Source organism: Lichenostomus cassidix, chromosome Z, assembly GCF_008360975.1.
Source record: "Lichenostomus cassidix isolate B80296 chromosome Z, HeHo_3.0, whole genome shotgun sequence".
Lineage (NCBI taxonomy): Eukaryota > Metazoa > Chordata > Aves > Passeriformes > Meliphagidae > Lichenostomus > Lichenostomus cassidix.
This window is the reverse complement of record NC_139511.1, coordinates 60,929,767-60,951,705: the sequence shown is the minus strand read 5'-3', so window position 1 is coordinate 60,951,705 and position 21,939 is coordinate 60,929,767. Positions and strand designations below refer to the sequence as shown.

General features: G+C 41.4%; 1 protein-coding gene across 1 annotated transcript; it reads right to left on the bottom strand.

Moving 5' to 3' along the window:
* Positions 1-922: 922 nt before the first annotated feature.
* Positions 923-15,209, bottom strand: CCL28 (C-C motif chemokine ligand 28). The gene is made up of 4 exons (XM_085042435.1): positions 15,061-15,209; positions 4,849-4,975; positions 3,932-4,115; positions 923-1,415 (listed from the first exon to the last, which is right to left on the bottom strand). The coding sequence occupies exons 1-3, from the start codon at positions 15,122-15,124 to the stop codon at positions 3,959-3,961; spliced, it is 348 nt and encodes a 115-aa protein (XP_084898561.1). The 5' UTR covers positions 15,125-15,209; the 3' UTR covers positions 923-1,415; positions 3,932-3,958.
* Between the last annotated feature and the right edge of the window lie 6,730 nt (positions 15,210-21,939).

The window sequence follows — 21,939 nt, the reverse complement described above, 5'->3', positions numbered from 1 at the left end:
TTAATATCATTAAAGTTGTTGGTGAATCTTATTCCAAACCTCTTAGGTAATTAATTATAGTTCTCTAAACAAATTGTGCTCCAGACATGTGATTGCACTATTTCCAGCCCAGCTAGTGAGCATGCAGGTCATTTCCCTTTCATGGCTGCAGAGCTTAACCAGTCTACCCCGAGAAATCTTCGATCAAAAATTGTATTTCCAAATTCTATTTGTTAATTTGGACTAATGCATCAAAATGAATGCTGCACCTCAGTAACCTCAGAACTGGAAACCTGAGAAAGAACAGGCTGTTTTAGTAAAGATGATGCTACCAAAGAAACTCAGCATAACTCAGAATAACCTTGTCTCAGAAACATACTCAGGTGTCCTAGTGAGAGGACAAGCACGTATCCTCTTCCTGTGTTAAAATGCAGGCTGTTTTGATGAAAGAGGGGCTTGAATTTGAGTGTCTGTCAACATTTTTCAACTGTGTAAAAGTGTGTGGGAACTCCTTACCTTGTTTTGAAAGAAAAATGTTTGCAGTCTGATGACTCACTTTCTGGTTTTAAGTAAGAATATCAAATTCAAGGTGCTGGTTTTGCCTTAATAGACCCAACAGGTTTGCTTCTGTTCAGTAGTTCTTAACCAATGCTATCTGTGATTTTTTTAAAGCCTCCTAAACTTTACAGTTTAGGCTGTCACATTAAGTTAATGTGACAGGCTGTCACATTAAGTTAATAACTCCTAAAATAAATGAAAAAGCCAGATTATAGCAATATTAAACTGTTTCTTAAAACTGCCTAAGAGTGCCTTTATTGGAATTTTCAAGAATATTAATTATAGGCCTAATTTGGACTTAATTCAATGGAAGTTACTCTTCTAAGCCACTAAATATTCACTGGGGATTTCAGATGCAGCCAAATACATCTTTTAGGCACCTAAACCCATTGAAAAGAGAGCTTTATTCAGCATTTTCAGAGAAAACAAAGTAATGTGCCCTAATAATCTCTTCCACAAAACAAGATGTTGAGATGACTTTACTGAAAAAGACATTGATTTCATTTTGTTGCCAAGTACAAAATAGCAAAGGTCAAAAATAATGCTCAGGTACAGAGAGTATGAGGTCACTCAAATGAAGGTTTGGAAACTGGAAGGTTTTTCTTCTACATATTTGTGTGTCAGGATTCAGGGATAAATGCAACTGTATGAGACAGTGGATCTCTCAAGTGCTGTTTTGATATTTCACATACCTATATCAGGGAAGAAAGTTTTTTAAAATTGAATGACTGGTGGAAGTTACTTGTAATTCAATTCCCAAAAGAATGCACAGGAACCAAAACTTGAAACACAGTTGGCAGCGGGGAGTGGACTTTGTAATCTCATAATCTCTCAGTTTGATCTACTGATTCCAAAAGAAGCTTCAACACGCTGAAGAACTGGAAGATGTAAACAAAAATATCAAAGCCTGTCTTTTAAAGTAGATCCAGTAAAAGCAAATACTTTTATAACATTTGAGTTGCAGATCTGGTTGGGTCTTTAATTTCAAATACAAAGCAGGAATTGCTGAACTGATAAGAATCAAAGATTTGAAGGCCAGGAAAGCTGATAGCACAAAAACAAGTCACCACCTAGTATATGTACTGCTTGTGAAACAGGAGAGAAAACTGCAGCTCTTCTGTGTTCCTACAATTGTCACAGGACAGGTCTGCAAGCCAAGAGTGCATGAAGCTTCCCAGCAGCCTGTACCTAGACCAGCATGGACCCATTCCCTTGCCTCCCCTTCCCCTTCCCCTTCCCCTTCCCCTTCCCCTTCCCCTTCCCCTTCCCCTTCCCCTTCCCCTTCCCCTTCCCCTTCCTTCCCTTCCCCTTCCCCTTCCCTTCCTTCCCCTTCCCTTCCCTTCCCTTTCCTTCCCCTTCCCCTTCCTTCCCCTTCCCCTTCCTTCCCTTCTTCCCTTCCTTCCCTTTTTCCTTCCTCTTCCCCTTCCCCTTCCCTTCCCCTGGAAAGATACTGCATGCTCTAATCCCGTGAAATGCTCTCTCCCAAAGAACAGCCATGGAATTAGGGTACAGTCCATGCTTTAGTCAGGATGTTGGGTACACTCAAAAGGTGACTGGTTGCATTGATGGCACAGCTCTGAGGAGCTGAGATGCCATCATAAACCTACGTAGAAATCTGAGGGAAGCAAGAAGGTAAAATCTGGAATGCAGAGCAGAGCATGAGGAAGAAAATAAAACTGCCAGAAACAGTAAGATGCTGTAAAATGCTTCAGCAATTTAGCATTCCTGGAGCTCTGCTCTGCTGACCTGGGCCCAGGGGGATTGGATTCTGTGTAATACCCATTAGCCAATTATCCATGTGGTGTCCAGGCAGTGCAAATGAAATGGTGGAAAGCGTGTGCCATTTCAGCTTGCATCAGCCAGGGTCAGATCCTCTGCCTCAGCAGTGCGCCAAGCACAGCCTAGGGAGGAAGAGCCTCTGTGCAGGCTCAGAGTCAGAGAGGGCAGCCCCAGCTCCTGCTCCCAGCAGCAGGCTTCCTGCATGCTGCTCAGGCAGTGGATGGAGCTATGCCAGCGTACATGCTGTGCAAAATATTCCCTAGAATCTGGAAGAAGAGTTAGATTAGTTGCCTCATCCCTGTCAGAAGGCTGTTGGCTCATAAAGGCAGTAATTGTTTCTCTTATCTGTTTTGGAGGAAGTCAAGTTTCTTTCACCAGATTTGCATCTATAGGAGTATGCTGTTTATCTCTAGTGACCTTGCTGCGGTAGTTAATCTTTCTTATTTCGGGAACCTACCAGCAGCTGCTTCTCGCCCCTATCCTTGGCCTTGCTTTCTCTCATGCTTGCAGGATGTAGCTACGCATAAAAATTTCAAAACAAACACAAGAAGCAACTTAGAGGAGCTCATTTAAGTCAAATGCAGTGATTAAAAATCCCAGTAATTGCTGGGGGAAGAGGAGAAAGAACAGAATTGTGGTGCTGCATTAAGTATTATTGTGTCACTAGAATTATGCCTTCTATGGCACTTACTCTTTAAAAGACCTCCCTTATCCCTCATTTGCTGCGTTTTGTATACGTGTCTGTGAGGAGAGGTGCTGTTGTTGAGATGTCTTAGTGGAAATACTTAATTAATTTGAAGTTTTCTAAGAAGGAGGGAGGGAATCAGGTCTTTTCCACACAAAAGAAGGCAATGCTGTGCAGTGGAAGAGAGGCTACGGAGTGGGTAGCCAGACTGTCATCATTGCTAGTCTTCAAAAAAAGGCCTTGAGGGACACATGTAATTCTCAGTCCTAATTATGAGAAATTCAGCAAAGAGGGTAGGAAGGACACATCTGAAGGATCTGAATAGGCTATTGAATGAACAAAAAAGCAATAGTGATGATCTTTGTTGCAAAGCTTTGAATGCCAAGCTTTGAGTCCTATGAACAGACTCAGATAATTACCACTGAAATTGCATTTCATGATAGTAACAGCTGGGAGCAGAGATTGCCAAACTTACACTGCAAGTTTCTGGAAAGGTGTTTGTAAAACTATGTAAGATAAAGAAAGATTAATAAATGGAAGAATATAAACAAAGCAGGCAACAGCACAAAGATGATTTCAGACAGGGAAGAATAAAGGCCAGAGGTAGGACTGGAAAAATGGAGGAATGAGAAGGAGCAGCATTTTAAAACAGAGATCACAGGGGAGGTTGCCATGAAAGCAGGGTGTGAGAGAGGAAGATTTAAGTCTGCAAAAGGTCCAGGAGGTACAGCGAGCACTTGCTGCAAGACATTGCTAGGAACACCTTGTCATTTATCTGGTAATCTGATCAGTATCATTCTGAGTACAGGTGATGTATTCTGCGTCTGCTTTCTCTAGCACACAGAGATTTGAAAAGTCATTTTAATGCTACAGTCATCCATTGTTGGTGAAATCTGGTATCCTTGCCCGCAATGCTGTATATCACAGTACCTTCATAATGGGCCTTGGTTCATCATGCTACTGCTTCTGTTCTTTCATTTTGGAAATTCGGGTTCTTCTGTGTTTTCTAACATGAAGTTTGCTCTTGTGAATCTTGTGCTTTATCTTCTCCATGAATTTTCTGACTTTTCTAATCCGTGGATTCACACAGAATTTTTTTCCTTTCACATAGAGACTGACAGAGGAAAAAAAGGTTGTCAGTTTCAAAGAAAAAAAGAATCCCAGCTTTTAAAATCATCATACTTATCACTGACCTATGAAGGCAACAAAGTTAAACTTGTTTAATCTTAAATTATATTTTATACTGTGTTTATTCACGTTTTTCCTTATTTCAGATAAGTTAGGATCTGAGTTTTACATGATTAAATGTACATTCCAAGATCTGAAAAAGCTTAACTACTTTGGTGTAAAAAGAACCACAGTGCAAATCAGTATTTCTATGGCTCATAAATAAGCAGACCACTGTATAATTATTATTATTGTCATGATTATCATGCAAAAGTCTAAAAAAGGTACCAATTTAACCTGAACAGTGTGGTACTGTACCAGAAAAAAAATTAGAAATAGCTTATGTACAGAAGTAAAGCTGATTTAATGAGTTTAGGCAAGGGTTTTAGGGGATAAATAATTGGAAAAAGCAGAGAAGTCTTAAGGTGCATGGGTAATTTTTCAGTTCTGAAAATAAAACAAGTGTCAATGAAGGTTGAATATTATTCAATATTATTACTGAAAAAGGAACGAAATTTTAACAATTAAGTTTAAATAGCACTAGCAAGGACAGTTCTCAAATCACACCATATGTTTGTTTTTGAATTTGTGTTATCTTTCCAAGACTCTACTTATTTAAATGCTGCCTAATATTTTTTAACTTGTAGTATCCATTTCACAATGAACATAAAATATCTTACATAGCAGCCTCTAGGTGACATGGGCCATCAGCTTCCTGGATTTCAAACCTATTCACCCTTCTGAGAATTCTTCTGGGAATTTCATCTGAAATTTTCGTGCAACAGTCAAAGGCCCCAGGAAACAAAGCTAAAAAGAGTAGTAACAATGTTGGAAATAACACAGATGTGAGAGGGACAAGTCAGAGTTAGATTGCACAGATTCACAGAGGGGTTGAGGTTGGAAGGCACCTCTGGAAGTCATTTGGTTCAACCCCCTGCTCAGGCAGGGCCATCTGGTCCCTGAGTTCTGCTTGAAATCTGCTCCCAGCCCCTGATAATGCGGTTGGCTTAATTAACTCCATTTTATGAGACAAGCAGCCATTTGGTGACCAAGAAAGTCATGTATTCATGCCCCTTCCCTCATTATCAGGCCCTGGAGGTCCTGTGAAACAAGCAGACAAACCAACCAGATTTCTATTTCCATTCTCTACCAGCCCCCAGCCTGCCATCATTCCTCCCCAGATGCAGGACTTTGCATTTCCCCTTGTTGAACTTCATGAGTTTCCTCTCTGCCCATTTCTGTGTCAGCAAAACCATGTGGTGCATGAGCTACTGCTCCCAGTTTTCTGTCATCTGCAAACATGCCACAGGCACATTCTATTTCATCATCCAGGTCTTTAATGAAGATGTTGAACAGTATTATCTCCCATGTTGACTCCCACGGTTTTTGACAATGTTCACAACCCTCTGGACCTGGTCCTTCATCCTGTCTGCCTCAATCTTCACTCATCTGTCCTAAACTTTGTCAGCTTGTCTATGGTGATACAACAGGAGACAGTATCAAAGATTTTTCTGAAGTCAAGGTACATAAAACCTGTCTCCTGACCAACAAGCTAGTCATGTTACTGGAGAACGTTACCAGGTTGGTCAAGCATGATCTCCCCTTCATAAATCTATGCTGACTACTCCTGATGACTGTTTTGTTTTGTCCTTCATTGGAAATACTTTCCAATTGGAAATGCTTTCTCAGAGGATTTTCTTCACCTTCCCAGGGACTGAGATGAGATTGAGCAGCCTATATTTCTCTGGATCATCCTTTTTGCTCTACTTGAAGATGCGGGTAATACTTGCTCTCTATCAGTCTTTGGGAACCTCTCCCAGTTGCCATAACTGTTCAAAGATAACTGACAGTGGCCTCACAATGACATCAACCAGCTTCCTTAGTACTGGTTGTGGCCCATCCTATCTGTCCTGTGGCCTTATATCTGTCCAGTTTTAAAAAGTGCTCCCTAATTTGGTCCTTTTCCACTGACAAAAATCACCCTTACTGCAGACTATCTCTCTGGTCCCAGGAGTCTGGGATTCTTGAAGCCCAGTTTGAATGGTAAAGAGTAAGACAGTGTTGAGTACCTCAGCCTTATCCATGTAATTTGTCACCAGTTGCTCTGTCTGATGTAGCTGTGGGTTTTCATATTCACTCTTTCCTTTGCTGTTTATGTACTTGTGGAGTATTTTATCACATGTCACATCTCTTGACAGATTTAACTCCAGCTCAGCTTTTTCTGTCTTTCCTAACCTCATTTTTGCATGATCAGACAACTCTATGCTCCATTTGGATCACCTGGCCCTGCTTCCACCCCTTTGTTCCACACATAGTTTTTATGTTCTGGTGCAGTTGCAAGCTCTGAGCACATCCAGCCAGTGCTCCTGACACATTGCTTGGTTTTCTGTTTGTCAGGACAGACCTTTCTAATGCTTGGAGGGGGTGACTCTTGAACATTAGCCAGCTCTGCTTGGCCCTTCTATCCAGGCTTGTATTCCATGGATTCTTCCAAACTTCTGAAGAGGTTGTAAATCTGCTCTTATTAAATCCAGGGCAATGATCTTGCCTTTTGCCCACCTTCCTTCTCCTAGGATCCCAAACCCCACCACTTATGGACACTGTAGCCAATGCTACCTCTGATTTGGTGCCCCTGACTAAGTCTGCCCTGCTTGCAAGCATCTGGTCCAGCTGAGAGGTTTTCTGTGCCAGTTCCCTGATTACTTGTGGTGAAAGATATTATTAATGCACTTGAGAAAGCTTGTGGATTGCTTGAGCACTGTTGAATTGCCCTTCCAGCAGATATCAGTGTGTTTGAAGTTCCCCATGAAGGCTAAGGCCTGTGAACATGAGGCTTTTCCCAGCTGTTTGAAGAAGGTCAGGAGTCTCTAGCAGACCCCCACATTACCGTGTCACCCCTGTTGGTCTGCCCACTAATCCTGACCTGTAAGCTCTGAGCTGGCTCATCACCACCCAGAGGCAGAGTCCGCACATTCCTGCTGCTCTCTTGCATAAAGGCCAGCTCCCTCTCCTTGCCTTCCAGCCTGCCCTTCCTAAAAGCAAAAGCCCATATCCCTCATTTGCAGCACAGCAGTGACATTAGCCACCCCAGCACATGTTCCTGAGCCCAGTGAGGTCCAAGCCCTGCACCTGCAACCACACTTCAGACTCCTGTTTGCTCCCCATGCTGCATGCCTGAGTGGAAGGGCAATTCGGAGTGCTGTCAAGGGCTAGTTATCTTCACAGCTTGTGTGGTGAGATACTGTCCTCTCAGTTTCTCCCACAAGTGAGGTTGGTGGTTTTGTTGTTTAAATAATAGTTGCCTTTACCCCTCCTTGTGCATGTGTAAAGGCTTGTTACAGTAATATAAAAGTAGTTTTAAAAGATTTATTTCTACTTGTGGAAGATCACCATCATTAATGACACAATAAGTGGCAGGACTATAATGTAAAATCTCTGTCTTTTGAGGTCAAATCAGGCCCATTATCTTTTGTTATCTTTTTGAAATTATTAATTATCTTGCTGGGCATTGTGTTTTCTTTTACCCCAAGGGCTCCCGTGGTTGAATGTGTCTCCACCATGGAATTATCTCCAGCAGATTATCTCCTGTTTGCTAATACCACCTTGAAAATAAAAAGACACTGAACTTTAAAAAGCAGATAATAAATATAGGTGGGTTTTGATTTTGAAAGGCAAATACTGACATTTTGGCACTTGATTTTCTTCAGTGCTAGCACAGAAATAGATCTTCTAAAAGGGATTTTGTCCATCAGCTCAAGGACAAGCAAAGCTGTGCTGCTCAGGGATTTATCTAGGATGAAGGTCTCAGGATTAAACCCACGCTCAAAGTGAACACAACAAGGACCCCTGTGTCCCAGACCTTGAACTAATTTGGGAGAAATGGGGAGAGAGTCTTCTTCCTATTTGTTTTCATTTTTCTTCCTATTCATTCTTTCCCTTAAGTAATCATTTAGCCTTGAACGCAAGAGTCACAAGCTAGGGAAAAAGACAGAGAATCAATTTCAGCTTCTGTAAGCAGTAGATAAGAAGTCTGTTTAAAAATTTTCCTGTAAGCAAGAAGATTGTGTGCTGTGCTCCTTACAAGAGTGCTTGCTGAGGGCTGGAAAAACAGATGCTGGCACAGCTGTAGCAGTGTGCTTGAGCAGCCAGTGACAGAACCAGAGTCGCTGGAGAGCACTCACACTGCCCACTGCTGCTTGCAGGGGGGTTTTGTACCCGTGGGGTTGGTGACAGAACCCTGGGATTTCACAGTCAGAAGGGAGGGGGAAAGACAGAAGCTGGCCCTGCAGCTGTCTCGTCAGCAACCCAGAGAGGAGGGTTGTAAATAATCATACGGTGCAGAAGGACTAATGAAATGTGTTGAGTGTTACCTGTAGTATTTCCCGGTTGCCCTTTGTTTTTCTTTCTTCAACAGCATACTTCTTGTAAAGCAAGTTAATTGATTTTCACAAATGGAAATTCAGCTTATTGAGCACCACTGAGTTTTTTTTCTGGGCCCTCAAGGTAGAGCTGGTCAAACTAAAGCATAAATTTTTGTTGTTGCCAGTTAGCTCCTGACAGAAGGATTATGTCAGATAAAAACTTAAGGAAGGGTAACTATATTTTAAACTCTGTCTGATTGCCTGCTGTGCTTTTTGGAGAGGACTAATCCTGTACTACTTTGGGGGTCTAGTAAACTAAAATGCTTGGCAAGACCAATACTGCCAGCTCCTGTGGAATGGCTGAATATTACAGGAGGTGTTAGGGAGAGCCAGCTGTCCCCCAAACTGTTCCTCAGCTGCTTTTGCTGATGTTTGGCTATCATCTCTTGCCCTCATCCTACTTTATATACTTAAAACCATCACTTGCTTTGATCCTCAGATCTGAACTATCAGTATTGCACTTTACAATGCACAATATAGCCCCAGGTTAGCCATTTTTACATTTCATAACTGAAAATTATGAAATTAATACTGATGTACTTTTATAGCTTTGTAAGGAAAAATATACACAGGCTCAACCAAGCAAAATAAAGGAAAACTCTTGATGCATCCACGTGGACTTGTGTGTGTCTTGCTGGTCACTGCTGACAAATTGCACTTTTGCTACAAACTTAGCCAATGGGAATTGCATCCTTTAACAACTTGTTTATAACTGTGCCTTTACACACCACTTCCATGGCCAGAGTTGCCATTTTAGAGCAAGTGCAATTAGCCACTGCCCAGTCAATCTTTGACCTGGAGCATTGGATGCCACTGACATCCAACCCATGCAGCTGTGCAAAAGCTGTGCCCCACAGCATGAGCACAGGCAGCAGGTGGCATGTGAAACTGGGATATACCCCAACAGAAACCTGGCTGAAATTCTGGATAAAATGTATGTGAGTGGTGCTTATGTTCTTGCTAAAGAGGCAAGAGCGTTTCTTACAGAGATTGAGAGCCTGCTAGTATGTTTTTATTAGAGGTGTGTGCCTGGGGAAGCTTTCTTACTTTCACAGGTATATATTCCTTGAGAAATTCTGATCTGCACTGTTTTTTTTATGAAAAATAAGCTGTCACCTTTAATTTTTTTTAAATTTTTGTTGTGTGCATGAAAGCACAGCTACAATGTGGAAAATAGAAACTGATAATCTGTGAATCATAGATGAATGTATGGCATGAGGGTCTTTTGGTCAGAGAACATTAGAGTGTCACCAGCAACCTTCTTTTGACAGAGGCACATATGATAACTGGTACCTTTTTACTTGGGAGTCAGTTTTAAAAGTGATTTTCTTTCCTGTGTATGAAGAATGAGAGCAGTGAGCCAAGGAATTCCTCTGTTTCCCCTGAGCCTGGGAAAGCTGATGCTGCTCTTGTGGAGCACTGAGCTATCTTGCAGCTCCATTGTTACTATAACTTCCTTCTAATCCTGCAAGTGGGAAGAAATTAGAGGTAATAAGGAAAGCTATTAATTTCAGCCCAACCCAGGGCCTTGGTTTTTTATGGTTTCAGCAATTAAACAAGGGTTATTAGTAATTATTGATCTAAACAAAGTTAAGTTAAAAGGAAAGAAGTGTGGTTCTGCATACAGAAGCTGGCCTGGCCTTTTTTGTGCCATTTGTCAATCAATGGGATTTTTTTCAGTGCTGCTGATTTCATTTGTATCTACAGCTCAGTGTCACAGTAAGAAATATGCAGCAGCTTACCCAAAAATTATTTAGACCTGTATTTTGACACTGAGACTCTTAAAGCTAAAGGAGCTGCTGAAAGGACTGACAAGCTTAGTGATGGATCTTGAGCCAGACGGGATTGCTCTGTTTTTATTTCAGCAGGTGGTGTTATCTGTTTTGGTATTTCTTCCCTGGGAACTCTCTCCTGAAAAGGATCTGTTGTTTTCAAAGTAATTTATCACATTCAAAAGAAAAAAAAGTGGACTACTTGGGAATGAAGGGCAGTGAAAACACAGGCTCTGATGGAACAAGACCCAAAACCTCCCTGAGTACTGTTCATTATATCTGTCTTTACATTTTAGGTGATCAGTATCAAATCTCTTTGACTGCCTACACTTTCTTTTTCCATTTCCTCTCTGCTACCTGGCCAAACTTAGTCCATAGAAACTTGTCTTATCCTTCTGTTCTACTTTTTTCATTCTCATTCTCAGACTTGAGAGCCACATGCTAATCAGCTGGAGAAGGCTGGTCATCTAGGGTTCAGGCAAGAAATACTAAAAAAAATCACTGATGCATGCTCAGTTTCTGGGGCCACAAAGAACTTTTCCACAGCTCTTCAGTTTCAAGCTGATAATCCTAGATTTGCCAGCTCTTTTAGGGAAGCTGTCGTGCCTGATGAAGAGCCCTCCTGTGGCACACAGGAGGAGCATGCACGGCTCCTGCACTGCTCTCAGCTGCAGTTTCAGGCAGGTGGGACTGGGCAGGGGGCAGGGCAGAGCACTGCTAAGGACAGACACGGCTGGTCTCTGCCTCATGAAGGACAGCCAGATGGAGGAAAAAAGGGGAGATGATGCCACATGGAAATAGATGGTGAGTGATGGACCCGTTGTGTCCCCAACCCCTGTGCTTGCTCTTAAATCTTATTGGGTTCATTTTGGTCTCTTTTGACTAAACATGATAAAGAAAAGCTGGGTGCTAAGTGAGAGCAGTGGGAAAGGCATTTTTCCTTCCTATCTCCATTTCCCTCCCCTCCAGACCCAACCCAGGTGCCTTAGGCAGGATTTGTGCAGCTCTTTCCTTCACAAGTTTCACTCCAGCGGTCAGTGTTTTGACCAGGCCCTTGGTGGTCCCTCCTGAGTCCTCCTTGCAGCACAGAGGAGCCTGTCAGTACTGCTGGCAGAGCACCTGGTTGGCCTCCATGAACTGGATGTGACCAATGGACTGCTGAATGAAAGGCCATGCTGTACTTGTTCTTTTACGTAACCAAGAAAACCAGGACTGTTCTTGAATTTATACAAACTAAGGGAGCCCAGAAAATATGTGTAATATTACTGAGTAGGATGGGTTGCCCCAACGCATTGTGTGGTCTGAAGGAATGCTTCCCTTGCATGGTGAGATCCATAAATCTGAGGCACTTTCTGTGCTGAAATGTGAGACCTGCTGCTAATTCTGCCTCAGGTTCACCCTGAACAGTTGCAGCTCTGCACACATTGCACAAGTTTGGCACACCTGCACTATTAGCAGCAGGCATTAGTGTTTCCTAATGGAATTCTTTTGTGGTTACAAAGTAGGCTTTGTACATATGGAAAGAAAACCCCAGCAATTTTGCATAGATTAATCAGATTAATGTCTTGCTGAGTCAGAACATTGTATGTATTGATATGCTCTGGTATCAATACAACCATTTCCACAAACAAGTTTCAGCACTTATTCCCATGTTGTTAGTTTAAGAATATGGAACCCAGGCTCTCTCCTTGGAGGGAAATTTGCTATCAAATCACCTACACCTAATATTAACAACCTTAAGGCAGCTTATTTAGCACTCATTTCATTAAGCTGCCAGAAAGTGTTCCTCTCATTTGAAACAAACTTGAGGCTATTTTAAGAGTTCAGCATCTCAAGGCAGATCTTTTCAGCTTAACCTAAAGCAAGTCAGTAACTATTTCATTATGCAGAAGGCTCTGATCTTGGTTGACAGGTGAACAAAGCAGGATGTTAGAATTCTTGGCAAATGCAGCATAGCATTTGTCTGTATAGCTGTACTACAGCATAGCTGTGGTCTGTAAAAACAAAGTGGTTGCTTAATAGCTGGACTTCAGAGGGGAACTCAAATGTTGAAAAATTATCTAATGCATCCTATTATTTTGACATGGTAATACACACAGTTAAAGGACAATTTTGAGAAAGAGTTAATTTTGACAGTTAAAGGACAATGTTGAGAAAGAGTTAAAAAAGAGATGGAAAGGATTCTAAGCTATAGCCATATAACCATAAAAAACAATATATAAATCTATAAAGCATACTATATAACGACTAAATACAAATGAAGTTATGCAGTGATGCTTTTCCTGTTTTGCTATGAGGAGTGCTGTTAATATGGACATTTTCAAGGCTGGAAGGCTGAATGGAGATGAACAGATGGGTATTCCACACAGGTCAGGATTTTCAGATGGGTCTTCGTTCATCAAATCATGATCAGTTTGCAAGCTGTCTGTCCCCATACAACATTCCTTGGTACTTGGATTACAGATCATCAAGGAAATGCAGGCTGAAAATTATAAAACCATAGTGTAATATTGAAGTGGTCTAATAGTGATCTCCACTGCCTTACAGAAGGTGAAATTTCTCCGATTCCTAACAAAAACAAACATCAGAATGTCTTGCATATTAACATGCAGAAAGAAGCTGTCATGTGAACTTAGATCTGGTTTGTTTCTCTAAAGCAACACATTTTGATAAGAGGAAAACCATCTCCCATACTGCACAGACCAGACTAGCATTACTGGAATAACCTCAGTAGGATAACTCCAGATAACTTCTTTGGGAAGTCTCACTTAGGTGTTATTCCTATGCTGTAGCATTGAACACTTGATTTGGATGCTATTACTGTATGTGAATTACCAAATTTCTCTCTTCATGGCTTGAAGATGAAATACATGTAGGAGCTTCCAAAACAGAACTTCTGTCTTGTCAAATTGAAATTCAAACCAATCACACATCTTTGGAATAAGCTCCATTGTTCAGCTTGCTGCATACTTCATGCAGTGCTGCCCCCTTCACTGCAGGTGTGGCACCCTGTAAATCTCTGGCACTGAGCTGTGATCATGGAAGATTGCCAGGATTTTTTAAAGTAAAACAGCAAAAATTTCTTTTGGATTATATTACGGGAAATAAGGGTGAAGGGGTGGAGGTTGTGGAGGGGGAAATCCCCATCACACTCTGCAAAATACCTGGATCTTGTTTTCTGGCCTTTCCTGGCTGGACCATGTTTAAGCCAATGGTTAGGTGTGATTTTGGCCATCAGATGCCTTTCCTGGCCTCTGTCAACAGCTACCAATGCATATCCACAAGCAAAGGAAACTTGTGCAAGTTTGCATGTGCCAGCCCAAATCTTACTTGTATATCTGTACTGTCACCCTGAAATGAACAAATGCATAATGGTGAGCCTAAGAAGCCTGAGCCTACGTAGGGTTAAGCCCAAATCTAGTTCAGCTCTGGGTAGGGTGTGCCTGTACCCAGCTGGCCCCCTGAAGTTCTGCTCATTTTCATTGTGTTCTGCCATTTGAGTATTGTAGCCAAGTATGGAGCATGTCTGGATGAGGAAAACTGGGTGATAAAGGCATTTCCCTGTGCCAGGTGGCTCAGTGTAAGAGAACATATTCTAAGAGACCCTTTACTTTGACCTTTGCATGCACGTGCCAGCCCCATTGTGCAAAACCCTGCTGACTGGCCAGATCATATATCTTGTACAGAAGCACTTGCAGAGCCTTCCCACACCAGCAGGTGCAGTGGCCATTTTAGCAGGGTAAAATTTTAAGGCAGATTTTGTCCATGTGTTGTCTAAATCTTCAATGAATTCCACTTTTCCTACTCCTACTGAAGCCAGTGGAGCTTGAGAAAGGATCATCCCAAAGGAAGTGCTCCAGAATCTGAGTTATCTTATCTGTGAACACAGTTTATTTTCCAGTAAAAAATTACAAAGAAAAACTAAGAATTCAAGCACAACATTGCCTAGTCAGTTTTGAAAACTTTTTTAGTTTCAGGTTAATTAAAAAAAAATTTAAAATGTCTTTTAAATTTTAAGTTTAAATTTAAATTTAAGTGTTATTGTTATTTGATCTCTTGAATCCTTGAGGCATGCTGCACTGAATGCAGAGCAAAGTTGCATGCAAAACTGCTCTTCTGCTGGGGGAAATCAGTTACTTGAAGTTTGTCATAAAAAGTGTTTTGAAACCTCTGTCACCCAGGGAAACTTCACTTTAAAGGAAAAAGACCAAGTGATTTTCTAAACATATTTCCTCTGAGCAGCTTGTAGAGGAGGAATTTACATTTCAACTTGAGAGACCCCTTTAAACATATACAGAAATTTTACTAGGGCTCCCACAGGAAATCACTGCTTTAAAGGTTTTACACCTTCAGCAACTAAAATCTTCATGTTTCCTGTGACAAATAAATCATGTGGCTTTTCCTTGCTTAAGCCAATTCACAGAATTATAAGGTGCCCACACCAGTTGTGGAAACATCAGGTTTGCAGAGGAAATTCTCAGATGAAGCCCTGACCCCACAGAAAATGCCAATTGCTCTGTGCAGTTAAGACATCCAGGTTTGACTTTTTGAAGAAAAGCACAGACCTTTAAGCCATCACCTCTGGTCCTGTGCAGAGCTGCAAACAAGCAGACACAGTTCCAGGTAGACACACTTCAGAAGGCCCTTTTTTCTTAAAGCAATTCAAGTACAGAAATAGATAAAGTACAGTTTTACTCACTCTCAGACGTCTGGCTAACCGTGACTGCTAGAACAACCAAAACAGTGAGTAATTTCACATCCATTCCTCCTTGGAGCTGCAGGACCACAGCCACAGAGCAGGTGGTGAGCTGGAGGACTAACACCTGAGCCTACCTGCTGGCTGCTGGGGATGAACATACCTTAGAGCCCCACCCTGAGCAGCAGCCTGGCGTCAGCTCCGTCCCGTGTGGCACTATGGACTTCAGCAGGATTCCTCCTCTCGCCTGCAGACGTGTGTTCCGTGTTTTGCCAGATGGGAAAACAGGCTGTATTCCACATAGTGCCCTGAGATGGTACTGCCTTACAGCTGGATCCTCACAGCCCTCCTCACTGATGAGGCTCTTCAGCAAAAGATTTGCCAGGGGTAGGAATACTTCAGAAACAAGTACTTGCAGGATTAAGGCAGAAGGAAAAAAACCCCTCTGCTATTAGGTGTCATCTCCATGGAAGCTACACATGCAATACTGTGGGCCAAACCTGCTGCAGTATGAATAGGTGTAATCTCAAGGAAACCCCAGCCTTGCACTGGCTTTGCATTTGACTTACGCATTTTCAGCCTGTAAGGACAATGTTACCCCTGTTACACTTCGCTTTCAGCACTGTTTCAAGGCTTCCAAACCCCTAAAAAATTACTGTGTGGTCTCAGTCTGAACTGAGCTCTGTGGCTGAAGGGTAGCGAGCAGCTGCTGTACTCCACCACTCTCAGTGCAGTGCAGGCTTTGACCTTTCCCAGGGCTGAATCAGAAAAATCAGTCTGGGAATTTCCTAGACTGCTCAACCAAGCTCATCTTTGCTCTAGCTCACTATACCATTCTTACTATTTCTAAATTTCCTGAATATAGAAGAAATTGCTAACCTCAGGGACTTTAGTTGTACTCACACTGTCCCAACACTGCTCCTGCAATTTCCTCTAATAATAAATTAATAAAGTGCAATCAACCTTTCTGGCTATCAGTGTTTTATTTCATAGCTGTTGGTTTCTGCTAGTCACTGTTATCTACCAGTATAAGAGAGCAGGGCTAATGCAGACTACTACACTTTGAAATAAAAGTCTATTGTTAAAATGAAAAAGAGTAGAAGATAATGATATGTGTTGTTTAAAGTATGATTTCAGGGCAGTCATTTATGTTGAAATCACAAGTTGATTCATTGTCACCATTTGATTACAGTGAAAAATCTGTATCATAAAAGCTAAACCACCCTGGCCAAAGGTAAGACCGATCAGAACATCTTTATTAACCTGAACCTATAAGAGGACAAGAGCATTAGCAGCATCAATGTTCTTCTTCAAATTAGCATGAACAGGAACAAACTAGATTAAAAGAAATACAGTGAGACAGGTGTTACTGGAGTAACATGTTAAAGAAACAGTGCTTCACTCCGTATTAGATTTTGTATTCCTGTGTCTGGTTGATGCTGTAAACTGAGGTGCTTGGTTTCCTTACAGATAATTAATTTGTTTGTTCTGGCAAATGTTTTACATGGGATGATACAGTTTTAAAGGCCTGATACTGATTACAAAAGTCTCTTCATGGTGAGAGTGTAGAGTACAGGGAGCTGCAGCAGTGATGGAGATGGAGGAAGAATCAAAGCATTCTGTGTTTCTTAAGGCCTGTTTCTGTATGACAAGTTTGAAGTGTTCCCTGGAGGTTGCTCAGACACACACACCTGCAATGTTCTCAAAACCACAGAGTAAATCCAGGTATCTGCAGCTATTGTTTTCTCTGCTGCTGGCAACAAACAACAGCAGACTGAAAAACACTTGTTTCAGCTTGCGCTCAAGTTTAATATCTTACAATCCTCTGCCTTATGTTCATGTTGTCACTTACAGGTACAAACTGAAGTAAATGGCCATGTACTTCAACATGAAAGTGCAGCAAGGAAATTAGGATTGTGTCAGACCCGGAACACGCTTTCCACTTTATGGAGGCTATATAACCTGCCAACAGTTTAAAATGCTAAACCTATTGGAACAGGACAAAATGTAAACTCAGGAAACAATGCTGATTTATGAGACTGAGAAATTAAAAATAAAAACAAAGTCAGAGAACAATAGCAAATATTGTGCTATGGCTCTATATAAATGTGCAGGCAGCCATCCAATTTACAAAGGAAAGAGGAGTTAGCCAGAAATTCTTTTCCAAGAATTGGGCTCACTGGGTTGACAGTCGCATTAGTTACAAGTGTAGCTGAAGGAAGGCAAAGAGTTTTATTGACATATTGACTTGGATTGCATTCAAAGCTCAGATCAGAGCACTAACCTGCAGGCAGAAAGTGTTGCAAATGAGAAGCTAGTCATTCTTCTATCCTGAGAAACAAAGTAAATGCTTGTTTTAATCCTTTTTGAAATTCTGCCTTTGATTTGTGAACCTAGAACTGCTACCAAGGCTAAAACTGACAGATCTTTTAATCTGAGCCTTCAGTTTTTGAGCGGAGGTTAATGACTGTAATTTCTTCTACTTCAATATGCTCTGTAATATAATGCCCTCAGTTACGTACACCTTTCTCCAGTTACTCAAGCCAAGGCAAGATTTTCACTCATTCCTTTCAGTCAATCTTCTTTTGCAATAGGAGTGCTGATTGCTGAGGAAGACTATGCCCAGTTTGCTAAAGCAGGGTAATCCATGTTAAAGCAACTTTGGGTCTTTGCTGTTTCCAGCAAGTCTGAATTTGATGAATTCTTCTGACACACTGATAGATGCAATAGGCTTAACACAGTACTTTCTGTTACTCTGTAAATGATCATAATAATCAACACACAAGGAATTTTTTCTAGTTCAGCTTAAATCATGAATGGACAGATTTCACAACAATTTACAATTATACTTTGGACTTCATGGCAATGTCTCAATTGTTTATGTGGGCATCAAAACCTGAAACTGTGGCCTACTCAGATGCCCCCTATTCTAGACTGCATCGGCTGACCCTGTGCCTACCATAATCCCCCTGACTTTAAGATGGTCTGCATAACTCTCTTTCAGCCTTCTGCTTACCAGAAATTTATCTGTGGGTACTTTGCAGGGGGGAAATGGGAAGAGTCCTGAAGAAAATTTCAGGCTGTGAAAATTTTAAGTGGTTAATATGCAAGTTTCTAATATGCAAGCCAGATTCAGTCCTCTGCCCAAGAGGATGGGTATGGATACACCCATTCCCAGGAAAGCTCCCAGAAATCCTTTTCCAATAATTTCTTTTCCAGCAGCCAGCAGCTGTGGGATCTGTCTTACACTCAGCACTACATCTTATGGGTACATAAAACAGGGAAAAAAGTTTCAGGAAGGACTGGAGCACCCATTCCCCTTGCACCAGGTGAATGTCCCCACAAATAATGTTCACATGCTCCTGCTGTGCTCAGCCTCCCCAGGACAGAGTTGCAGCACATGCAGGAATTGCTGAGAAGCTTGTCCCTGTCTGTGCTGTTGCCTGGCACTTAGGGCATGGACTTCCCATTCCCTGACTTCCTAAATTATGACAGAATAGGATGAAAGTTGAGTTCTTTGAAAGAAGATGTAGGTTTTGTCCTGAAATGATATATTGGGCTTTACAGACCAAGAAGGCAAAGGTGCCAGCTCTAGCTGCAGTGATAAAATTTCAGGGAAATACCCTGAAATTTACCCATTTCAGTAAAATGTTTACCATGGGTATTTTGAATTCCATCTGGACCAGCTGACACACAGAGTCACACACAGACAGACCAGGCATTTTATGTAGAGGTGGCTGTATGGACTTAACCTCTTTCTGTGGCAGCAATTGTCATCACCAATGGAAACAGCACAGAGTTTCCCCTACCACTAGTACACAGCAAAAGGGATTGTTCCTCACAATCCCTTTGGTGCTTTGGAGACCAAACCAGAGGAGGAGAGAATGCTGTGGCACAGGTGCTAACCGAGATGAGAAGCTGACTGGCATGCAAAAGAGAAGTGAAAATCTCTCTGAAGTGAGAACAATGAGAAAGCTGAAAAAGTTCTGTGATTCTACTCCTCTCTGAAAGGATGAAACAGACTGAAGGGAAAATGGCCATGAAAATGTTGCAGACTAAAGAGGGAGACGCCCAGAAATCAATTGCTGAAGAAGCAAGCAATACCATTTGATAGAATGCTGTTAGTATCATGTTGCAGATGTTGAACCATTCTGGGAAGTCAGCCCTGAGCAGAGCCTCAGGATTCACCTCAAAAACTTCCTTCAAGACTGCCAAAGAGTACCTTTATCACTGGTGAACAGGAAATCTTGGTTTCTAATGGCATGTTCCCATCATCTGAGATGGCCAAATAACAACCCTTTCCATACATCCAGTATGATATTTAAGGCTGACAAACTATTATGCAGCATTAGAAGACAGACCTAATTCATTGAGGCAGTGACAAAAAGGACAGACTGAAGACCCTTCCCCTCTCAATCTCTGTTTTTAAAAAAATTAATCATAATTTAGATGACCACAAGATGGGTGCTGAAGAGAAAGAATGGCAGATGTTTTCCATGGTTTGGGATTGGCTCAGGAGAGAATCTGATGCTGAGATGCACAAGCAGGAAATAAGTACATTGGGATTTGTGTTTTTGAACAGAACAAAGACCAGCAATTCTGCATGCTTCCTTACTATTTTAAAAACAAATATATCTTCTTGACTACATAGCTTAGTTGTTCTTGAAACCAAGTAAAAATATGACATTTCTATCAGTGTCCATACAGCTTCTTTCCAACTCGGCCTCCCAAGAGACTTTGCCTTTTGTCATGACAAAGATGAGCATCAAAGAACAGGATCCCTTAAGTTTTGGATGGGGGCTTTTTGGTCCTAAGCCTTAGCTGACTTTTTGAATGAGGAAGTGAGTCTGTGATTTTGATTCCAAAAGGCAAAAACCAAAATGGGAGTTGGACAGGTCTAGTCACAGTATCTGACCACACAGATCAGTGGTCCAGATCAGCAGGATGTTCTGTTTCTAACCTTCTTCTCCTGAGTCCTACAAACCTTGAAGCTGGCTTTCCAGACAAGAAACATCCCAAGTATCTATTCTACTCACCTTATCTTTTAAAATCCAACATTGTATGCATAGGTTGGTAACAAGAAGTGACAAACGTTCAATGGGAATGCATTAAATCAAGTTTTTTGGACAGGCTGGTGCTCTTTTCTACCAAAATAAACAAACACAGAAATGTTCTGGTCTTATGCTCTGGCTGAACACGTTTACGGTCAGCGAGGCTTACGCAGGATGAGCGCAAACATGACCACAGACAAGGTTATACCAACACAAGTGTGTGTGGAGCACGTGCAGCACATTACAGCAACGCGTGGGGAACAGCAACCTTGCACCAATTTCACAGGGAACAAACGTGATTCTGCCTCTTTTCCTGACCCAAATTCAGTGACTCTTACAGTAGTTTGTGAAGTCATTACCAGCCCTGAACTATGATCTCTTGCAGCCCTTGTTTACACCAGAAAATTAAATTTTGTCTTTTAAACCATCATGCCCTCGTGCTACTTTTTTGTTATTTAGCTGGCTTTTACCAAGGCTTTTATAGAATTTCGCATGACCTCATGTCTGCCAGGTGACAGATAGTTGTCCCCTCACAGCTCTGAGGCCTCTGAGGTTATGCTCCATTCTTCAGTCTCACAGAGCATACTTGGTTCTTTGTTCAGAGCTGAATTCACAGTTCCTTTAAGCCTAGTGTAGGCCAAGAATTCTTTTATGCTTTCTATAGCCCAGGCTAAGAAATGTGAGGGTGACGCTAATGAAGGATCTTTCTTTTGTGAACAGGCCTTCTGGCCCACTGCAAAATGTGTTTTCACTCTGTGTCCTTGCATAAATTTCCTATCAATGCCCATTCTGTCTCTGAAGATGTCAGGTAGCTAGGCACAAGTGGAGAAACTCACCATCCAAGGAGCAGTCATCCAAAAAAGCTTCTTCCCTGTGCCATTTTTCTTTTTTTTTTTCTTTTTTTCCCCTCAGAATGGCACAAAATAACTTCAGTGTACAGCACCATCATGTGTTATGATGAAACACAGTAGACAGCACTGCAGCTGGGTTAATTTCTACTGTGCCATTTGGAGAAAACCTGATTCACCATTTACCAGCAATGGGACACAGAAGGACTAAATCTTTTAATAGCAAAATGATGTGTGAATTGCATATAGATCTCCCCTATCATCCTCCATGATGCTACTGTTTCAGGAAAATGTACTTAAGAAATTTTTTAAACAGGACTTGAAAGAAAAAGCAAAAAGACATGGAAGTATTCTGGCCACTCTTTTTGGAATACCAGAGCCATGAAATTCACTAGTCCATGGGGAATGTGGAATGCCAACAATTTGATAAAAAACTACTAATTTGCATTTATTAGTTCTAATTTACATTTATAAAGTCTCTTACTTGAACTTAAACAAGATTAGAATCACTTGCTCTGTTTTCATATTTTTAGTTAAACGCTACTTACATCATATTAAACCAAACTATTTATATTGTAAGACTACTTGGGCACAGACTATTTTACTGACACACAACATCTAACATAAGGAATGACTGAAACCTCCCTGCCCTCCCCAGGACAAATAAATTATTAAGAATAATGTTAATAATATGTCTGCTTCTATGGTTCTCACTCTTTAATACTGGAAGGGCTTTGGTTGCTAGATTTGGTTGCTTTTCATTTGAATTCTGCTTAAAGAAATGTGGTCACCAAATATTCCTCATTTGCAGTAAAGGTTACATCACGAGACTACCACAGCAAACCAAGCTCATCTCAGCCAGCAGATCAAGCCTCCACAGATGTAACAGAGTTAATTTGATTCGCAAAAATAGATAGGTATAAATTTGCACTTAAATGTCTTCCAGGTTATACTAGCCACTTGAAGTTGGGCAAGTAAATATG

What these genes read in the sequence shown, in the direction of transcription:
- CCL28 (XM_085042435.1), bottom strand. Translation starts at nt 15,124, where the DNA reads ATGGATGTGAAATTACTCACTGTTTTGGTTGTTCTAGCAGTCACGGTT. An exon ending in GGTTAGCCAGACGTCTGAGA is followed by an intron (nt 4,976 to 15,060) that starts GTGAGTAAAACT and finishes TACTCTTTTTAG; the next exon opens with CTTTGTTTCCTGGGGCCTTT. An exon ending in TGTCACCTAGAGGCTGCTAT is followed by an intron (nt 4,116 to 4,848) that starts GTAAGATATTTT and finishes TTCCTCTGTCAG; the next exon opens with TCTCTATGTGAAAGGAAAAA.